This window comes from Lytechinus variegatus, chromosome 15 (assembly GCF_018143015.1).
Source record: "Lytechinus variegatus isolate NC3 chromosome 15, Lvar_3.0, whole genome shotgun sequence".
In the NCBI taxonomy this organism is placed as follows: domain Eukaryota; kingdom Metazoa; phylum Echinodermata; class Echinoidea; order Temnopleuroida; family Toxopneustidae; genus Lytechinus; species Lytechinus variegatus.
Genome location: NC_054754.1, coordinates 8,995,664 through 9,016,688, shown reverse-complemented (window position 1 = coordinate 9,016,688; position 21,025 = coordinate 8,995,664). Strand labels below are relative to the sequence as shown.

The following is a 21,025-nucleotide window of genomic DNA, read 5'->3' as shown; positions in this document are numbered from 1 at the left end:
AAGGTCTCACTTAAAGCTACATGTATGTAAACAACAGGGCAACATGTACATCTATATGAAGCTTTTACACATCGGGATATAGGGGTGGTAGCTCTAGCAGGGGGAGGGGGGAAGGGGGGTCAGGAGGACTAGGTATGGGAAAACTTAATAATTCAGAATCAACTGGTTATTTCTCTCCAGCTGTTTTTTTTAAATTAGAAATGTACTAAGAATAAGTTTTGAAAACTTTATGAAATTTTTGGCACTTATCCATCCAATTTAAACGCATTTTTGTGCAAAAGGATTATTTTCTGCAGTTGAAATTTTATATTTATTGGCAAAGTTTGGGAAACTTTTTTTTTGTATTTATATGTTTCATTGGGTCAACACAGACCAAGTATCAACAAATAAAAAATCCAACATAATTAAAACTTGACCACCACTTAGTTTACTTTACAAAAAAATAGTTTACTTTTTTTAAAATTAAAACTACATGTAAAAGTGTGTCAATGCTACACCATTGTGAAGAAAAGTATGATTTTTGTCCATGATGTAACCCAAATTACACCACCTCACAACATGTGACCACAGAAACTTGAAGACCTGTATAAATCTAGCTACACATGTATGGAGACACAATATTGCTCCTGCGACAATTGCTCCGGTCTTTAACCCAGAAGGCATTGGATTAGAGTTGGGATTTTTATGATAGAGTTTTAGGTTCTGAATAATGTGAAGATAATTATTAGGATTTATTTAGTTTTGGAGGATAGATTTTATGTTTGGCTTAATGTGCAGATTTTCCATTGGAGCAATTGTCGCTGATCAATGCAAAATTTTCTAATGTCCTGGAACCACACTCGTTGGGCCACAAAACCACATCGTGGGATTGAGATTCATTCACAGTCTTTTTTACGGACTTCCTAGGACAGATGAGCCCCTTTAAAGTAGCTCGAAATGTTTTTTCATGGAAACTGGCAGTGTGCCAAGCGAGCATGGGGAATTCTGAATCCATGACAAGGCTAGCTAGCAGAATTTCACTCAGTGTCTCCATGTCTCGCCTAAATTCGCCTTTGTCTGGAGTACACATTATACATGTGTCTACTGTTTAAATACGCTGTATGTTTCTGCACTCTGGAAGATACAGTGCTCAGAGCTAATGGCCGGAAGATCAGGTTGGTACATGTAACTCCTTGATCAGGCTGAGTTCTTATCATCAGTAGAGATGCATACATGTACTGATGTACTGGTACATTGTTGTCAACAGGGCAGTGACATCAGCTACGCATACATGTTGACACATACATGTACGGCCTTCCTCAAGACTTGCATTTTCTGGCAGAACTGCAGAGAAGTACCAGTACACGTTTGAATTCTTTTGGAAGCATTTCTGTCTTTACCATTGATTTTTTTTTCTGGCTGTTTATGATGTCATTTTCCAAATTAAATTCTGTGAATCATCATTGTAATTGTATGGTAAGCTCAAAGTGCAGACTACACACAGTTTGCTTTTATGCAGTACAATTATGAAGCTTTTCTGAATGTTTATTTTCCTTGGTAAACTTGTGTCCATTGTTGTATGACACACATTATAAAGGCAAAAAACAAATAAGTTTGTTTGCCTTTTTTAATAACCCGCCTGATCTTCGCCTTGTAAAGCATTCTGACTGCTTTTCTACAGTGCAGTTTTGAGCAAAAAAAATTCCCCCAAATCTGCTTACTGGCCCTAGTTTTTTCTAAAAATTATTTTCATTTTTTTAATTACAGAAGTAAAATATATTTGGAGCAGAAGGCAGGCATTCTAAGTTATACATAACATGCATATGTGGGAGCTTTCATATCATACCCTAATATTGAATTTTATTTCTAATTTCATATTGGAGCCTACTGGCTACTGCAATAAATAATTTTGCCACATTTGTTTTTCCATTGCAGATTTTTGTGTGTCATTTCCAGGACCATATTCTGAAATTTTAAAATTGTGTTTATGTATTACAGTGCGGGTATACATGTATTACAACATTGGTGTTGAAATGAAATCTTTATGCCTGATATTTTCTCCATTTTTGTTTCCCTTTTGGGTGAGTAGGGATTACACAAATATTTTTTTCAGGCAGGGAGGGGGGTCCAAACCTAAATAAAGCACACGATAACTGGGGGCAATTAATGCATGAAATTATATTTTCAAATTTATTATAGTTTGGGTGGGGGCACTTAAATAAAAAATGATATCTCACATCAGGGTCCAAAATAGGGGGCTCTCACAATAAAACTTACTCTTAAAATGGGGGTCTCCAGAATATTCAAGGATTAGCGATTGCTAAAAATGCAATGCTCTAGAACTGACTTTATCAGAGAATAGGGGTCTGCAGGACTAATAGAATCATAGAGGCCCATACTATATGTCAATGTGGCTGCTTATTATGTGTGCACATTTCATGCCAATATCTTGTGACATGTTCGCTGGGCTAGAGCTAGCTAGCTGCGAGCTAAGTGCTAGTAGGATCAGAGTGCTGCGCAGGGAGCTTCGGTCAGTTGGGTGGCCCGCATGTCCAAGCTGGCACTGATCGTGCTCGCCATGCTGACTGCATGCAACTTGCTAATTAGACCATGATTGGCATCCTCTGGAACGAGGTACCACAAACTTGCTTTCTATATTGGTGATGCTCTGGAACAGAAATTTAGGTTGAAAACTAACACAATAGACACATGTATGTATGTATGTAAACTTGGCAGAGTAATCTACGTTCCATTGGCTAGCTTTGTAACAGACATTTAAAAAAATTCTTAAACCAAGATGAAATGTGCTCATGTTTCATTTGAAATGAACAATCTTAAAAAAAAAAACCATTGAAAATTAGAAGCTTTAAGTACAACGTACTAACCCATGATTTTATAATTTGTCTTGTGATAAGTAGGACCTTGCAGCTCAGAATTTTAAAGGACAAGTCCACCCCAACAAAAAGTTGATTTCAATAAAAAGAGAAAATCCAAGAAGCATACACTGAAAATTTCATCAAAATCGGATGTAAAATAAGAAAGTTATGACATTTTAAAGTTTCGCTTAAGTGTACATCTCGGTCTGTATGCAAATGAGGGAACTGATGACATCACTCACTATTTCTTTTGTATTTTATTATATGAAATATGAAATATTCTAATTTTCTCCTCATTGTCCTGTGAAATAGTTTTATTTTTCTCTGAACATGTGGAATTACCATTATTAGGTGGTCTGTCTATGACAGATCACCTATTGTTTTCGTCAGAATTTTCTTTCTTTCTTAATTTCTTTCTTTATTCTTGGCACCTATGTTTGTCGCCAACTTTTCTCGAAATTGGCTGAATCAATTTTGCTGATTTTTTGTCATATATAGAATCTATCATAGAGACGGCAAAATAAGCTTTTCAAGGTCATATGGTCATGATGACGTCATCTACGCGCCATTTTGTAAAATTCTTCATTTGATCATATCTTCATTATCAAAAATTAACAATATTTACATGACATTAACTTCATGTCAAGGGTCAACTGTCAATGTCATCAAAGGTCATGTAGAGGTCATGACGCGCGCGTCAAAGGTAAAAAAATCGTCCAAATGACCTATAAAATTTTTTTGGTACGTTTCAAGTCATTTTAAGCATTTCAAAAATTTGCGCGCGCGCACGTATGCGCGCGCGCACGTATGCGCGCGCGTTTCCGCGCGTTACACCTTAACGCAACGCAGAAAAACCGTTTCTTTTAATATCATTGCATTGCTAATAAAATTCTGAGCAATTTGATACCTTGATCAACCTTCTACAACCATTAATATAGAAATTAACACCCATTAAAGTTTGCAGCACGTGTGCGCGCGAGCTCTCACTATAGGCCATATATGGGCAAAAACATGCCTATTGTAAATTCACTGTAGCTCTTTAAAAAGTCTGTTGACCCCCAATTTTTTTTTCATATATCGATAGAGTATCAGTTGTAAATTTGATTTCATGTCACCATTGTCCCTAAATTATATCGTGACGTCATCAAAATGGCGCCCAAACTAAAAATTTCATTTTTTCAAAAATGACGTCATCAAATTTATGCAAATTTGGCTGTAACTTCTCAAATATAGATCGATTTTCGCCCAGATTTTGATATGGTGTAGTTTAGAATGTACTCTTTCTGCTCAGTTAACATGAATTTTCGTTTTGAGAAACGCATCATTGCGTAAAACAGCGATGAAAAGAGGCCTGTCATTTTTCCTCATTTTGCGTGTAATCTCTATGGGACATGATTTTTTCTCAAAACTAGATTCGACATTCCTCTATTTCGTGAGCCATATCTCCATTTTTTCTGGTCAGTTTTCTTTAAGCTTTTAGTATGTTGTAGCTGCGATTCTGAGCTTTCGCGAGTGTGCCCTTCATTTTTTGATCAGATGCCGGGATCATGCCCGTATTTCACTTGCAAAATTGGACTTGTAATTCTCAAAATTGCTTACGTGTATTCTCTATGGGGAATATCGTGGCTCAATGGATAACGCATTTGACTTGCTTTCTCGAGGGCGGAGGTTCGAGTCCTGGGGTGAACAAGATGATTTTTTTTCAATTTTTTTTTCTTTTTGCCACCTCTTACATAATCCTTTATGATAATTAAAAGGCATAAAAGTTTAAATTTAGCAAGATAAAACAGATTATAATTGCTTTTTTCATATCACATGTATTTTGCGTGTAATCTCTATGGGACATTACTTTTTCTCAAAACTAGATTCGACATTCCTCTATTTCGTGAGCCATATCTCCATTTCTTCTTGTCAGTTTTGCCGGAGCTTTTAATATGTTACAGCTGAGATTCTGGGCTTTCGGAAATGTGCCCTCCACTTTTTGATCAGATGCCGGGATCATGCCCGTTTTTCACTTGCAATATTGGAATTGTAATTCTCAAAATTGCTTACGTGTAAAGTCTATGGGAAATATTCTAGCTCAATCGGTTAGGCGTCAGACTTGCATCTCATTCAATCATGCGGGCAGGGGTTTGAGTCCGCGGGTGAACATGATTTTTTTTATATCTTGCGCACGATCAATTATAACAATTCTAATAAATAATAGCTAAAATATTGCAAAATAAAACATAATCACTTTTTCATATTATATCTATCTAATCATATCCGTCCATCCGCTATCTGTTATAAATCTATGTATATTTCTTTCTATCTATCTATCAATCCATCCATCTGTCTGTCTATCTATCTACCTACATGACATATATGTCTATCTCTCTGTCAAATATATATCTACATGTTTGAATATGTCTCTCTCTCTCACCCTATCTATCCATATATATGTCTATCTGTCTATCTACCTACTTTGCATATGTATCTGTCTATCTATCTCTCTCTGTGTCTAATATAATATACCTATCTGTTTAGATATGTATATCTATCTATCTTTCTATATATCCATCTATCTATCTGCCTGTCTATCTATCTTTCTATATGTATGTCGGTCTGTCTGGCTATCTATATATCTATCTATCTATCTGTCTATTTCTATTATATATATCTATTGAATATGTCTATCTTTCTATATCAATCTATCTGTCTCTATCAATCTATCTATATGTCTGTCTATCTATGTTTTATTAATATAACCACCTATCATTTATCTCTCAATCCATCACTTGATCCATCCATCGCGCCATCCATCAATATATATAATCATGATCTATCTTCTATATATCTGTGTGAATATGTATGTCTGACGATTGTCATCACCACATTAATAATCACATTGAGCAATGGTCAAAATTTATTCTTAGGATGTCTAGAATCAAGATTATCAATCATATCTAAGTGATTCATTTTATACATTAGCCGACTCTGAATGAAAAATCATGACAGACCACCTAATTCGTCCGCATGACGAATTAAATTCTAGTTTAACATTTTTTTTATTCAGGCAAGTTGGTATTTTATTGTCAAATCTGTAAAAATTGAAATAATAAATTCAAACAATAAAGAACAAAAGAAATAGTGAGTGAAGGACATTATCGATTCTCTCGTAATTTGCATGTGACTAAATTGTGCATATTAAACTATTTTATGAAAAATAAGCGAAACTTTAAATTGTCAACTTTCTTATTCTATATCCGATTTTGATGATATTTTCGTCATGCTTGTCTGATTTTTCTTAATTGATTCAAATCAACATTTTTCTGAGGTGGATTTGTCCTTTAAAAGTCAAATCAATGTTAGGCTATTCCTTTTAATATACAGTTTAGGCACAAAGGGTTACATACACCCATGGAATTCAGTAAAACTTTGTTTGCTTGCCTGCCAAACATCTTAAAATTTACTTTATCTTAGAAATATAAATACTACCATGACGAATTTGACATCAAATGAAAGAGCATATTCGGCTCTTTTACATGTACATAATTGGGATGCCATTTGGATTTAAGTATATCTCATGTGGAATTTTCTTTGAAGAAAAAAAGTAGTATTCGTGCCAAATGTATTCTATTATTTCATTTTGAAATATAAATTCATAAAGATATATAAATGTCAAATCAATGATTTATATTACATTTTCTATCATATGTCACTACTGAACAAAAAAGCGTAATCTGAAATGTTTGTGGTGAGAAGAAACTAGCAAAAATATGAAACATTTTTTGACAAATTTTTGTTTTTGATTTGTCTAAAATATAAAGATTTTTTGGGAAAAAATGACAACTAAATATTTTTCAGCCCCTGCATACAAAGCAATGTGATGAAGGGGCATGACATTCTCATTTGTTTGATATCAAATTCCTCATGATAGCACAAATATTTTATGAGATACAGTAAATTTTATGATGTTTGGCAAGTGTGAACTTTTCTTTAAATTTCCTGGGTGTAAATGTATGTAAACTTCTGGCCTCAACTGTCAATGTACATTAGAAAGTAGATCATGATGCATGAACTTGAATAACAAACAGCCTTTATATTCTATGGTTGAATCAATATTTTCATTTTTCTTTTTTGTGAATGGAAAAGATGTAGTGCACTACACACTGTGTCACTGCCTTTCTACATGTAGTAACATATCATTTCACAATAAATAATGAAAGACGTTGGAATATGATTTGGAATTCCTGTCAAAAATTTTACATCTACCGGTAGTTATCACTTCCTGTTGATGTTTGACTGACTTTGGCCTTTCATATTGAACTGTGTGTGTGTGTTGCAATCTTACAGTGAAAATTAAGGAATACCGGTATTCAACTTCTTTCAATTCCATAACTGCAGATATGTCCATATATTTTGATGCATGCTCTGTGGTAGTCTGCAGGCACAGACCCCTATCGAAACTTTGATAACAATTGAGTCTTCACACAATGACTAGCACATATATGTAACTAGCTTGCTGTTTCAATTCAGCGAGAGGGCCTTTTTAGTACATATTCAAGCCTTTGTAAGCTGTGCATGTATTCAGACCCTTTAACTTGAGTGAAGGGTTTGCACAGTAGACTAATTTTGTGGTGTGTTTTGGCTGGGAATGTTTGTGAGGAGTACACTTGGGGAGTAATAAATTTGTGAAGGAAAAAAGTTCATGAAATGCAGACACAAAGTTCTTCATTTCTGCTGAGTCATTTAATGAAACTGCATACATGTACATGAAAAGTCGATTGTTATCAAAGTCTGTGCATATTTTTTGGACAAAATTTAGCTTAAATTCAGGATTTTTTTTTAAATTAAAGGTCAAGTCCAACCCAGAAAAATATTGATTCAAATATATAGAGAAAAAATCAAACTAGCAATGCTGAAAATTTCATCAAAATTGGATGTGAAATTAGAAAATTACATGACATTTTAAGTTTCGCTTATTCTCACAAAACAGTGATACCGGTATGCACAACTTAGTGATGTGCAAATGAGATAGTCGATGTCTCAACTTGACTAAACCATACAATCAGAGCTGCCAACCTTTGAGAAGAGTTTGGAGTGAGACATTGCGAGGGAGCGAAGCGACCATGCCCGAGGGCGCGGAGCACCCGAGGGGGGATGGTGTGGAAGGGGGGTGTCCCCCCTTCCACGGTAGGGAGCTTTTACAATTTTGCAATTTAAATGGTGCAATCTGGCACATACTTTTAACTCTGATTCCATAAATACATAAGGCAGGATTCAAATAGGTTGATTATTTTTAATGAATTTCACTTACCTTGAAAAAAAATCCACATTTTTAAGTGCATTATTCCATATCAACTCTCTTTATAATAGCAGTGAAACCTCAACCTGTGATTATCTTCTGCTCCCCAAGACGATACTAGAACAAGTGGTCATTATAATGGCTGTCCATACTGGGTGTCAATTAGCAAAGCCATTTCCCTACCTCTCATCCAGTTAAATTAATCTGATGGGCTTTGTTGTAACTGGAGGTTGCTCTCCGCGACGCCATCACTCGTTTTAGAGAATAATTTAATCAAAATTTCGTTCACAATAGAATACACACAACATAGTTCTTAGCACTATATCAATTTATACAAGCATTCTTCCAAAGTCATTCTTACTATCATAATAATGGCATATAAAGGATCTGATCAAAACATATTTTCAAGACAAGACAAGAGACAACTTACCTACCGGCTGAAATCTGAAGTAGAAGTATACTGAGTTGCGCCGGCGCGGCATCTCAGCGCCGTGCCGGTGCCGGCCGGGCTGGCGGGCTATTGCATGGCATGGCTGCTGGCATTGCATTGACACTCGATCGCTCGTTGTGCCTCGTGCGCACAAAACCCCCGCTTCATTGTAAAATTTCGACGCCACCCGCACTCACACGCAGAATACAGTAAGCCAATCGCAACTCAATATCTTGTCTTTGCGCGGCAAACCGAAACCAATTTGCATTGATGGTATATTAGCTTTGCGCTTGTGTGGTTAAAAACTTTGAAACTTTCGCCTGGCCGGGTTATAATGTTCTTGAATATCCGATATAGGCTAATAAACTTTTTTTCTATTTTCGGGGTTCAGCGTGAGAATTCCTATGATCAGCGTGAGAGTGTGAGAATCGGGTGAAATGCGTGAGAGTTGGCAGCCCTGATACAATGCTAATTCCACATGTTCAGGGAGGAATTACTCATTGTTTCACTTGTCTATGAGGAGACAATTAGAATATAATAAACGAAAAAGAAATAATGAATGGATGACGTCATCAGTCTCCTCATTTGCATACCGACCAGGATGTGCATGTACGTATGTACAGTATCACTGTTCTGTGAAATTGAGCCAAACTTGACAATGTCATAACATTCTTATTTTACACCCGATTTTGATGAAATTTTCAGTGTTATGCTTGTTGGATTTTTATCTTTTTTTATTAAAATATACTTTTTTGTTGGGGTGGACTTGTCTTTTAACGAGGCTCATACATGTAGAAGCATGTGCGAGAAAAAACAATAAATAGCATGGAGTTGTCACATTAGTCCATAGTACATGTAGCTAATATTTTGGGCTTAAGAGTGAATAAAGGATTGGTACGTGTACATGTACAATGTACGATCTTTCATGTGGATTTGGTAAACCTGTTTATCTAATTTCTTTTTTTTTTTACAAATATATATTAATAGCCAATAGATATTATATATGTTTGTTTTTATTTTTCACCATGCAAATGAATATTCTTATTCATCTTTTAACAAAAAAATAGTTTGTGAAATAAAAGATAGATATTACATCTAGAATATATTGCAAGAACAATATTTTTCTTCTAAGACCTCACCTATCATCTCGGGGGGGGGGGGGGTCTGTGCAAACCCTTTTGAAATTTGTGTTACATTGATTTCCATGTGTTTCATTTTAGTCCGGTATTATTCAATTATGATATTTTCGCAAATTCTGCATAGTCCATGGGTCTATATCACTGTACAATCAAGGAGATATCACCTCTTGATACCAGCTTTATTAAATAGTGAAACAATACTCAAGTACAATGATTTTACTTCTTTAAATAAATGAATAAGTACGTAACACTGTTTTCGTTGTGGCGATGCGTACCTATATGTATATATATCTTCATCACAAAGTGATGGTTCCAATTTTGTATTTTCTTATTACTGTCTGGTCCCTCTCTTCATCTCTCTTTCATTTCATTGAGACAGTCACCTTTCTTTTTCATTTAACATGCTTGTAACTTTCTGCATACTCTACGCCATTCCATTTAGTCAAGTATATATTCAGCTTTCTTATGTAATGTAAATTATGGGTTAAATCTTACTATATGTATTGTACCTTATGAATTGTTCAATCAATATTGTGTATTATCACCCTGCCTATTGCCAGTGAAGGGGAATTTGTCCCATAATCACTGGCAGAGGAGCTGGGTTTATTGTAACTTCTCTATTTGACTATGAAATAAAGATGATTTATATATATCTCATATTTGATGTACATGTACAGACATGTCTTGGGTTGTAGGATGTAACTTCCATATGCCATGAATGAGTAGAAAAATGTGTACTCAATAAAGAGTATTCAATTTTATTTTCCTACACCTAATTCATGTAAGTGGTTTTCTATGACTAAATACTACATGTAATTCTGTTTTATATTTTATGTGTATTTCACAGAGAGCCAAGCTAGGTAGCATCCTCTTCCTCTTCTTCCGATGACCAAAGCCAATTGTGAAAGTTTATCCAGTCTAAACGAGAAAGTCGACCACAGTGGTTTTACCAAATACCAATTAGAGGTAAGTTTTGAAACATGTATGTATTTTTTGTCTCGCCCGCTGGAAGTGATCGAAGGCTAGATTTAGGGATCCAATTATGGCGTCCGTCCACCACAAATGTTGTACTGTATGATGCGTAACCTGGCAATTGCTAGTACCAATGTCAACCAAACTTGAATGGTTGATGCACTCGGGGGGGGGGGGGGCAGGGGGTACCATCATTTTGCGGTGCCTTTCGGAGGTCACATGGTGAGGTTAAAGGTTATTTGAGTTCATATTGTTGTCGAATACCTGCAAGACTTAGTTTACGTAAAAGACTCTCTGCACTAATAGGGGACCTTAGGCATTTGGACTCTCTTATAACAACCTTGCAACCGTTGCAGGAATAATAGCAGTATGGGTACGTGTGGCCCTCAAGCCTCATATTCGCGCCTTGCCAGCTGTTCCAAAGCATATCCTATCATTTTCCCCTTTAACAATAACCAACCAATTCTCCCCCATTCCCAAGACCCTCATTCAGGCCTTATAGTTCTCATAGACCAACAATTCGTGTTAAATTTCAGTTCCCAAGTGCCCTCATTTTCACCTGGCCATCTTGTTCTGAACACCCCTCATTTCATTGCAAATTTCAGTTCTTATTGGAAGGGGTATGGTTCCAGATTGTGGGGCAGGACATCCCTTCTCAATTCCAAGTCGAACAAATTTCATTGGTGAAGTCACTGGTCCCAAAAGATCTGGGATCTGATCAAAGGAACAATAATCTGCATTTATGTTTTATGTTTTTTAGCATCATTTGGCTAAACTCAGCTTACAACGTCTTTTGATTTTATTTTATCATAAGGATGAATTTTAGGGCATTGTATATACATATACATAGTATATACATAGGGGATAAGCTACAGAGTGTATTTAATCTTTTTTTTTCACCTTAAAAACACTGAATTGCTCAAATTGTTTCTTTTTTGTTATTCAAAGATAACTTTCCATTATGTCATCACACCAGTCAGATAAATCTATTCCATGATTTAATTTCCCACAGTGTTGATTTTTAATCTTTATATTTTAAAAAACTATGAAAACTTTTGACAGATCTGAGCCTAAATTCCATTTTTACTCGGAAGAGCATTCAGGAAGAAAATATTGGCAAGTCAATTTGATACAGGAAATTTCTCTTCCTGTTTGGATATGGATAAAGGAACCTTTTGAACTTTTGTAACCATATCAATATTGTTGTTTGCTCTCTATTTGGAAAGTCCGGGTTCCGGGTCTAAAATTCACACAGGATCTCCTCAATCTTGAAAAACTGTAGTGTGAATGCATGATTGCAATTTCCATGAAAAAAGGTGAAAATTTGGCATCCAGCCTGACATATCTAGTATTAATGAAAAATAATTGATGGCGTGAGATTCCTATCACTTGATTGACTCAGGCCACCCAGTACATGCATATTATTCTCTATCTTTCTCCCCTGCTGTAACACAGAAGTGCATCAGGCTGGATGCCTTTTTTGGGGGGAAAGTACCTTGCAATATTTATCATTAGGGGGGGTTTTCGAAATAAAGAAACAAAGATGAGAGCAAACCCTTCATCTTAAATAAAAACTGATTGTTCGAACCGGTTTCCCCCAGCTACAAGTCGTTACTCAGACTCAAGATCTTGAGCTTTGATTAGTTAATGTCTTCTTTGAATCTGTTTGAGACCTGGCTGACTTTGCATCATGAAAGATCATGTAAGGTGATTCCTGGATGGTTTTAGGGTAAAATCTCACTTGTGAATCATCATGGGCAAGAATCTTGGATGAACAGGGGTGACTCCCAGTTAAATTGAGTTTTGGTAATCTGTTTACCAGAACATTAAAATTATCTGAAGATGTAATGTAGACTCTCTTTTAATGACCTGTACATTGTATTGTGTACTTTTTCTTTCTGCAGGTCTTGACAAGTGAGACTCGGAGCTATGACCTAGTCCTTGAGCTCCATCTTGTAGGTGTTTAATTAGAAACCCACAGTCATCATTCAGTAGATAGCATAACCATGGCACCTCAGGACGACCAGAGGGAAGCAAGGCCCATGAATCATCGACATGATCACATCCATCCAAAGGATGAGGCCTTCCAGTACCGAAGTACACAGCCCAAGGAAATGGTCATGCAGTTTGTCAAGGAGAACAATCCTGCGATCATAATCTTGCAGGGTTTTCTTTTGTTGGGTAAAACTAGAACAAGCAAGGAGTTTGCCCGTCTGCTTGCGAAGCAATTGCGAGAATCAACGGATTGTGCCAAGGAAGTTCACACTTTTCTGTTTGATCTAAAAAACGTTGAATCAGCAGAGAAACTGCCAAGTTATATCTACAATGATATATGCAAAGCTGAAATAAAAGGCTTTGAGTTTAATGTCATAGACAATGTTGATCAACTCAGTGATGCCTTTAGAAAGGCAAATGATAGGAAAAAGGCATTTACATGTATACTTGTACTTGACAATATTGATAGAGTTCATGACAGGGAACGTCCGAAGATGCTCGATTTCATCCAAGGTTTTGCAGCTATGACCAGAAATGTGCATATTGTCCTAACCAGTGTTACTGATGTCAATCTAGTGAGAGATCCCAATATGTTCATGAAGTATCATTTGAAGCCATTGGAGCCAGATTGTGCCAAGGAATTGCTGCGGGAGACAGCGGGTAATCCAGAGGGCTTTGATAGGCATGCAGATGATATCATCCGTCTGGTGGGTGGTTCGCCGTTAGCTCTAATGATCGCAGGGAACGAGATGAACAAAAAGTCCACCCAACTGCCATACACTCCAGAGGACTTTGTTGAAGTCATGAAAGACTCGTCATCGTTAGCCCTTCACCTTGAGAATTCCCCTTCGGATGATCAACTAGTAAAGAGAATAACTGATATTGTCCAGGACAATTTCAGTGAGTTGGAGAAGTTAGTAATGGCAATGGACAACCCACAAGTATTTACTCCAGAGGACTTGAAAGATGCCATGGCTGCTGCATGTGGAACTCAAAAGCATGCATGGGAGATCAAAAGGACTGTTCTGTTTGTCCTACGAAAATCTATGTATGGATTTAATGATGATAATGGCAGTGCTGAATCTACACCTCTAGTGATTGAAATATTGAAGGAAGCATTCTGCCAGATGACCTCAAAAGATGGTTTCCTTAAGGACTTCAATAGTAATCTGGTGAACACTATAGATGACACAAGCCACTTGATGAGGTCGGTAGCAAAAGGACTTCGCCAGGCTGAAATCTGCCTTCTTAGAAATCATGTGCATCAAAAGGTGCAGAATCTGCGGAGCATTGTCATTTCAAAAGCCTGTGAATTGCTTCGAACAATTGGAGTAGATGAAAAGACCCAGAATGACTTTCGCTCAAAGAGTCTACACATTAAAAAAGAGTGGGAAGAGTTGGAGGCCAAAGCAGACAGAATACATGTACAAGTGGGTATTCAAGAGAGTTGCCCTAATCCTGAAGGAAAGTCTGTTGAAAAAGAATTGGAGGCCTGTATCTCTCCGACATTTACATCAAACATATTGCCCAATGTGAATGAAAGCCAGGCTGTCGGTTCTTCAACATCTTCAGTGCAAGCAGCAAATGTTGAAAGTTCTGAGGAAACCAAACGGGTCGACGAACCACATCAACAGAAGGAAAGTGGAGACAAAGAACAAAATGCGAGTGGAAATACCCTAATAGCTGAAATAACCAGGGTAGTTAGTGAAACAACTGTCAAGGGGCAAGCTTCAGATAGGCTTCTCTCATCTTGCAGTGTCAAGACCACGGATACAGAAGAAGGTCATTTTAAAACTGCCCATGTAAATAAAGATAAATGTATGACTAATGTATCCTGTTCTCAAGCAAGTGTCCTTTCAGATGCCTTTGGTCACTTTTCCATTAGACAACTGAGTGAACCAGGTTCCCTTCATTCCACAGATTGCAGGGAACCATCTCAGGAGAGCTTGCCGTTGCATGGTACCTACTCCGCCTTGCCCACACGTCTGGACAACCATGTCCTCACAAGTTCTCCAGACGTTGAAAGTAGGAAACAGGGTGATCAAGATATTGATACAGGATGTAATGGGTTGTCCAGGAAAGAAGCAACAGAATCAGAATTTGAGGATTGGGAGCATGAAGATGTTGAAGAGGTAGGTGAGTCAAAGGAAGAAACAAATGCCAACAGCGAACCATGTTTTACAGTTCCTCAGCCTGACAGAAAGGAGCATCTTGCTGGAAGTGAAACAAATGATGAAGGTACCAAGCCTCCGCATCTGCAAAACATTCAGACAGCTGTTGTCACATCTAATCCCAGGATCTCCAATGCCACTACCACTGGAAGACAAAGTGATATTCTGCAGCAGTCTCGTCCCCAAGATAGGAGACATGAAACCAGGGGACCGGGTATCCTAGGGTTGTCTCCTGCAGCTGCATCCTTTGACTCCCATAGACATCCACCTGTTCCTGTCATTCCATCCCATAACAACCTAGCATTGCAACGAAATCCCTCCTCTCCGTGTATGGATATACATGGAAGATATCCAATAGACAGTGGTTTCATGCCTGCCAGCCAACCAATACAGGAACAGAACTATATGACACCAGGACTTCTTCAGCCATCAAATATCCAAGTGTTGAATAACACACCTTACAGTGGAAGTTCAGGTCACTACAATCACTTTGGTAGAGAGTATAATGAGCGTGATTTCGATCAAGGTCCAGGTTCTCTTCAGCAATCACATGTCCAAGGTGATAGGCTCCCTAACACAAATTACAGTGGAGGTTCCAGCCAGTACAATCACTTTGGAAGGGAGTACAATCAGCATAATTTCCTAGAGTCCCACAACCCAAGCAGTATCCCTGTGCGTAAATTGACAAAGACATTTGATGAATTATCTCTAGAATGTGGGCCATCTTATTCAAGTGATATGTCATATTCATTTTCAGACTTTCAGCAGCAACAATCCAAGTGTGTCTACCCCCCTCAGAGGAGTGGGCATCCTTATCATAGCCTTGTATCCACTCCCAATCACGAGTATAGGGCACAGCCCCCTTCTCCATGCTTCCAACCTCGGGGACCCCCCTCTTATAATGACCAAAGTCCCCATCACACCTTGAGAATGTATGGGGATGACCAACATGGCAGTGTCAGGAATGACCACCACCAAGTACGTGGGCCACCTCATGATATTGATCCTTCATCTCAGAACTCAAGATTGCGATCCCGGGGTCCATCAAGTAGGTTCCAACAGTCGTATGGTGCCCCGTACCAAAACCATGTCAGTACCCCACCTCCCCAATCCCAGGTCCATTCACCCAGGTACAGATATCCTCAGTCTCAAGGACCACCCTTCCAGAGCATGGGAATGCCCCCTTCTCCAGTCTTCCAACCTCGGGGACCCCCCTCAAGTGTCCAAAGTCCCCCTCACACCTTGAGAACGTATGGGGATGACCAACCGGGCAGTGCCAGGAATGGCCCACCAAGTGGACCTTACCAAGGAGATCATTTCCACCGACAACAAAGTCAGTATCAACCTCAATCTAGGTATGATCAAAGAAATGGTCGGTACTAAAACCAGTCAAATGTTATGATTTCATTGGTTTGATAACTGTCACGTAACAGGGTCCCTTTTCCTTTATAAAGTCCAGTCACACATAGTTACAAGCAATAATTTCATCCTAACATTTTCATCCCATTCCATGCAAGATTTGTACCGGTAGGCTTAATTCACAATTTTTTTTGTGCGACATGTTTTACAGATAGTCTTTAAGTTGCCTAAATGAATCTTTTTAAATATAAACTTGATGCTTGCACAGCACTCGTTTCACTTGGGATTTTGGTTCATTTAGAGTTTTTTTAAGAGAAAAAAAAGGAGAAGGTTACTGCATAAATGTACACTGCTTCTATATATTGAGGCAATACAAACACAAATGGCCAGTAAATATATATTAGCAATTCATAATAAGTTTAATGATTAAAGAATGACCAGCATTCCATGGGGAATTTCTCATACATGAAGGTTGTTTTTGAAAGTTTGTAATGTTCTCAAATTATCATGGCTTTACAAGTCCATGTAGCGAGTAACAATGGACAAAACTTGAGTCAGGTGATAAAAAAATATCATTTTATTGAATTAAACAGGCATTTTTAAATGAAAGAATATCATGACATAAAGAAAATCATATAAATTGGATAATTTCACAATCCAAGTATTTTTACTGAAATGAATTGGTCCCAGTACAAGTAATTTGCTTCAGATGTTTTTTTTTTTTTCTGAAAAAGTGATGCAAGGTTGTTTCAAAGGTATGTAAATGGCGGGAGATAACCACATACAGAGCCAGAATAGAATAGAATAGAAATGGTTTATTTGAACAAAAGAAATCATTCGCGGCCCAAAGGCCGAATTACAGATTTTCAGACAAATACAAAAATATACAGGAAAATTACAACATAATTAGAAACGGGAATTAGAAACACAATTTGGGGGAAAAAATCACATGCCTGGGGTAAATACATAAATAAGTTATTGCCAAATCAGTCATCATTGTAATACAATAATTTTGTAACCATTTACTATTTGATTCTTTATCATAATCTAAAATTTGATTATTATTTTTATCATTATTATCAATATCATATTTAACTATCCTTTTATTATTCACATTATCATCATAAAACAATTTGTATTGCACATAGAGAAACATTGACACTTTGTATTACACTCATAAAGAAATAAATAAAAGATGTTCGTTCATAGTTTACCACTGGTCTATAATAATAGAGAGGGTTCGACCAACCAGGTTTCAATGGGATAACCAACATGGCGCAATATCAATTGAATTGGGCTTGCCTAACAAAGCATTATGCGCCATGTTGGTACCCATTGAAGGTCATCAACAAAAAATTTAGGGGGGGGGAGACCGTCCCCCTCACTTCTAATCTAGGGGGGACACGTCCATCGTCACTGTAGTGTGTATTGTTGTTTTCAATGTAGTGACATGAATTTGGAATCCACTGGTCGTTTTTAGTTTTAGATTACTTCTTTTATTTTTCTGTACATAATATTTATTATGACTACATATACATGTACTTGTATGTTGCTGCCTCTGATTTGAAAATGTATATGTTGGTAGTTTGATTTCTTGACCATTCATGGTTATTTATCATGCATGCAATCTTGTTATTAGGTGTTTTATATATTGTAAATTATGCACATTGTATTACCATATTAAATTAATGTCTGTACAACACTAGTGTATCGGGATGGTGGAGTGGGGCAAGTTTTTTTTATCCTAAGTAGGCTTTCAAGGTATGCATTGCTATGCAGTATACTAGCCTCCATATGTGTATATGATATATACAGTACATCTTAGAGAAAAGGTAAATCAATTATATTTCATTTACATCATCATGAAATTAAGCATTTTTCATTTTATTGATACTGAGATAAACACTTCACGAAAAAGAGGAAAACAAGATTGAAATTTCTGTCAGGATCAAGTTGTGCAGAAAAAATGGACAGTATTAGTTTCACGATGTGACGACCGTGTTTTTTCAACCATTGGCTCATTAACAGTCAAGCATTTATTTGTACTCTTTGTTAAGTTTCTGCCTCTGATCTGTACGAGGAGAGTGGATTCAGATTCTTGCTCGAATTTTTGCACAAATTGTTTCTGATATGCCTCAATATTTATGGTTTGTTATCTGCCATGCGTGAACAATTTTCTAAGCTTTAGGTCACAAATTAAAGAAGAGATCCACCTCTCATCATGTGCGACATTTATATGAATTTCTATATATTTATATATATATATATTTGTACACTTAATTGGCTATAGAAATGTAATCATTATTATCATAAACCGATTGTAATTATATATATGTATATCTCTTGGGACTACCGAAGCTGTAAATAGCACATATTTTGGGTATAATCTGGTCTGAAGTAATGCTGTCAATTACCGGTAGTTTAACTGGCTCTGTCACATCTTTCTATGCATGCCCTGCAGTTTCAGCCGGCATTCACCCGCAACTCAACGGCAAACAAGTTTTGAGCATGTGCATGGCTTTTCTGCATGCAAATCGAACTTGCATGCGCTCCTTTAGGCAAATTTATGTAAGATATGTGTGAGATACTGTCAATGTGGGCAACCTGCGAGTGGAAAAAAATTATCACCTGCAAGTCACACGCAAGGCTTTATAATTACACTGTATAAACATTTACAATTTTTTTCAGACAAACAATAAATGAACATGTTATATGCATAATTCCTAATACATTAATACATAGACATATGTAGTCAATCTGACTTAGTTTACAATGAAAAAATTGTCACAGTCAAAGCAAATCTGGCAAGAAAAAGAAGAGATCTTGAGAAGATACATATATCTAATTCTAAGAAATAAACATTGGTAATAATTATGTCTTTTAAGGTGACACATTGACAGCTTGCTCAAAAAAGTTTCTGAAACAAAACCATTTCTTTCTGAACTTATTTGCTCTGAAATTTGTTCCATATATATATTTTTCCATTTCATTGTACTGTTTTAATGCGGATATAATTGTTGTAAATGAAGGAAACTCTTCTCAATTTGGCTAAATATATCCTAAATATATCTCTTTTCTTATGATCATCATGATACAGTTAAAAGCATTATTTGTACCACAAAATCCAAACAATTTGTTTTCATACGTTAATATGATCACCTCTCAATTATTTTGAAATATCCATGATTCTATTCTCGACCATATTACTTTAGAATGAGTACAAAGGCAAAATATATGCATAATTATTTCATCATTATCAATACAAAAAGTACATTTCATATTTGCTACTCTACCAAATTTCAACAGAGAATCTTTCTTATACAATATTTTGATGAAAATTTTCATTTGAAACCACCTTATGTTTATATCCATTGTTGCCTAAGTGTTTTTATTTTTATGATATTATGAAACTATTGTATCCATTATATTATTATTATTTGTACAAATGTTTAATTTAAAATTTCTCCTTTTCTGCCATTTTGAATATAACCTGTGCTTTTTTAATCTGTGTCATGGACATTGCCCAACTTCATTTTTTTGTTTGATGCTTTTTTTCTTAAAAAAAGTATAATTTTCTTTGTTGATACAATGAATGTTTTGTAAATGAAAGTATCCTTGCTTGAAGTCTGAAGTTAAAGAGTCTGCAACATGACTTTGCTAATGGGTGGTCACATAATTGCTTTCAATGTTAAAGGTAAATACCAGTTGTGGTAACAATCTCAAAATGAGTTCGAATAGGATCCAATAAAATGACCATCCAAGTGCCTGTATGGATAAATATGTGCCAAATGGCTCTGGAAAAAAATGTGTAATTGCTGAGAAATGAGGAAAATAAGCACAAAGTTCCATATAATGTTGGGTATTTTTCTGAACAATATTAATACACTGTCCCACATATGACTTTTTGTGTTAGTGGTCATCAGAGTTACTGGTTTTCAGCTAAGAATTCACAATTTCACAAAGATAAGTTTATTTTAATGTACCAGAACTAGATCTTTGATATTATGGTGGCATATGATTTTAAAGACTTTCTCATTAAACAATTGTTTGCTGCAACTACTTTATAGACCTTTGATCATTTTATGGTATGGAAGACTACGAATGTCATACTCCTAAAATGTCCAGACAGATTTTGATATCCTCAATGATCTATTGAGGCACTTTGAGCCAACTTTCCCTCTTGCAATGGGGCAAGTAAAAATCATGAAAGCCCAATTGAACTTTAATATGGAAACAAAATCATGCAATACAGTGCATCTTATAGTGATAGTGGTTTGTTGATATCAGTGTTGTAAACTTCCACTAAATTGGTTATAAATTTTCAAGTAAGAGATTTTTTTAGGTAATTGGGACATATTTTTGACAGGAAATTTTGAAAGAAAATTTGCCAAGCTGCTTATAACATCTACAAATTAGATGCTGTACATATTTAAAGAAAAACAAAACAGAGAAATTATGTAAAACATCTCAATCAAACCACATACTGTGTATTTATTTTGGTTGAGTACTTGACAATTGTTTGTGATATTAATAATTATGAAGTGCCTGATTGTGAATACATGTCTATGGCGAATAAAATGTCTTGAAGTCTGGAAAAGAGGGTGCTTTGAATTCATTGTCATGCTGATATCTAATATTATGTACAAAATATAAACCAAATTATATAGTGCATACAGTGTTTTGAGTGTCCTTTCTTCATCAATGAGTCAATGTTTATTTCAGTGCCCCGGGATGAGTAGTCCCCAAGTATATTTCTTCCTGATGACCCCCACCCCCTCCCTCGAGTGCGATTCCCCTGCCCCTCCACCATTGTATCT

General features: G+C 36.3%; 1 protein-coding gene across 4 annotated transcripts in view; it reads left to right on the top strand.

Moving 5' to 3' along the window:
* LOC121428345 overlaps positions 1-19,852 on the top strand; it is a 32,513-nt gene extending 12,661 nt beyond the window's left edge. For 2 of the 4 annotated variants that reach the window (XM_041624922.1, XM_041624923.1), the window contains exons 2-3: positions 10,559-10,677; positions 12,588-19,852. In XM_041624922.1, the coding sequence (XP_041480856.1) occupies positions 12,690-16,232 (3,543 nt within the window). In that variant the 5' untranslated portion in view covers positions 10,559-10,677; positions 12,588-12,689 and the 3' untranslated portion in view covers positions 16,233-19,852. Of the gene's footprint in view, positions 1-840; positions 1,456-10,558; positions 10,678-12,587 lie in introns of those variants that run through there. The other 2 variants (XM_041624926.1, XM_041624924.1) reach the window with 2 other exon arrangements.
* Positions 19,853-21,025: the final 1,173 nt, after the last annotated feature.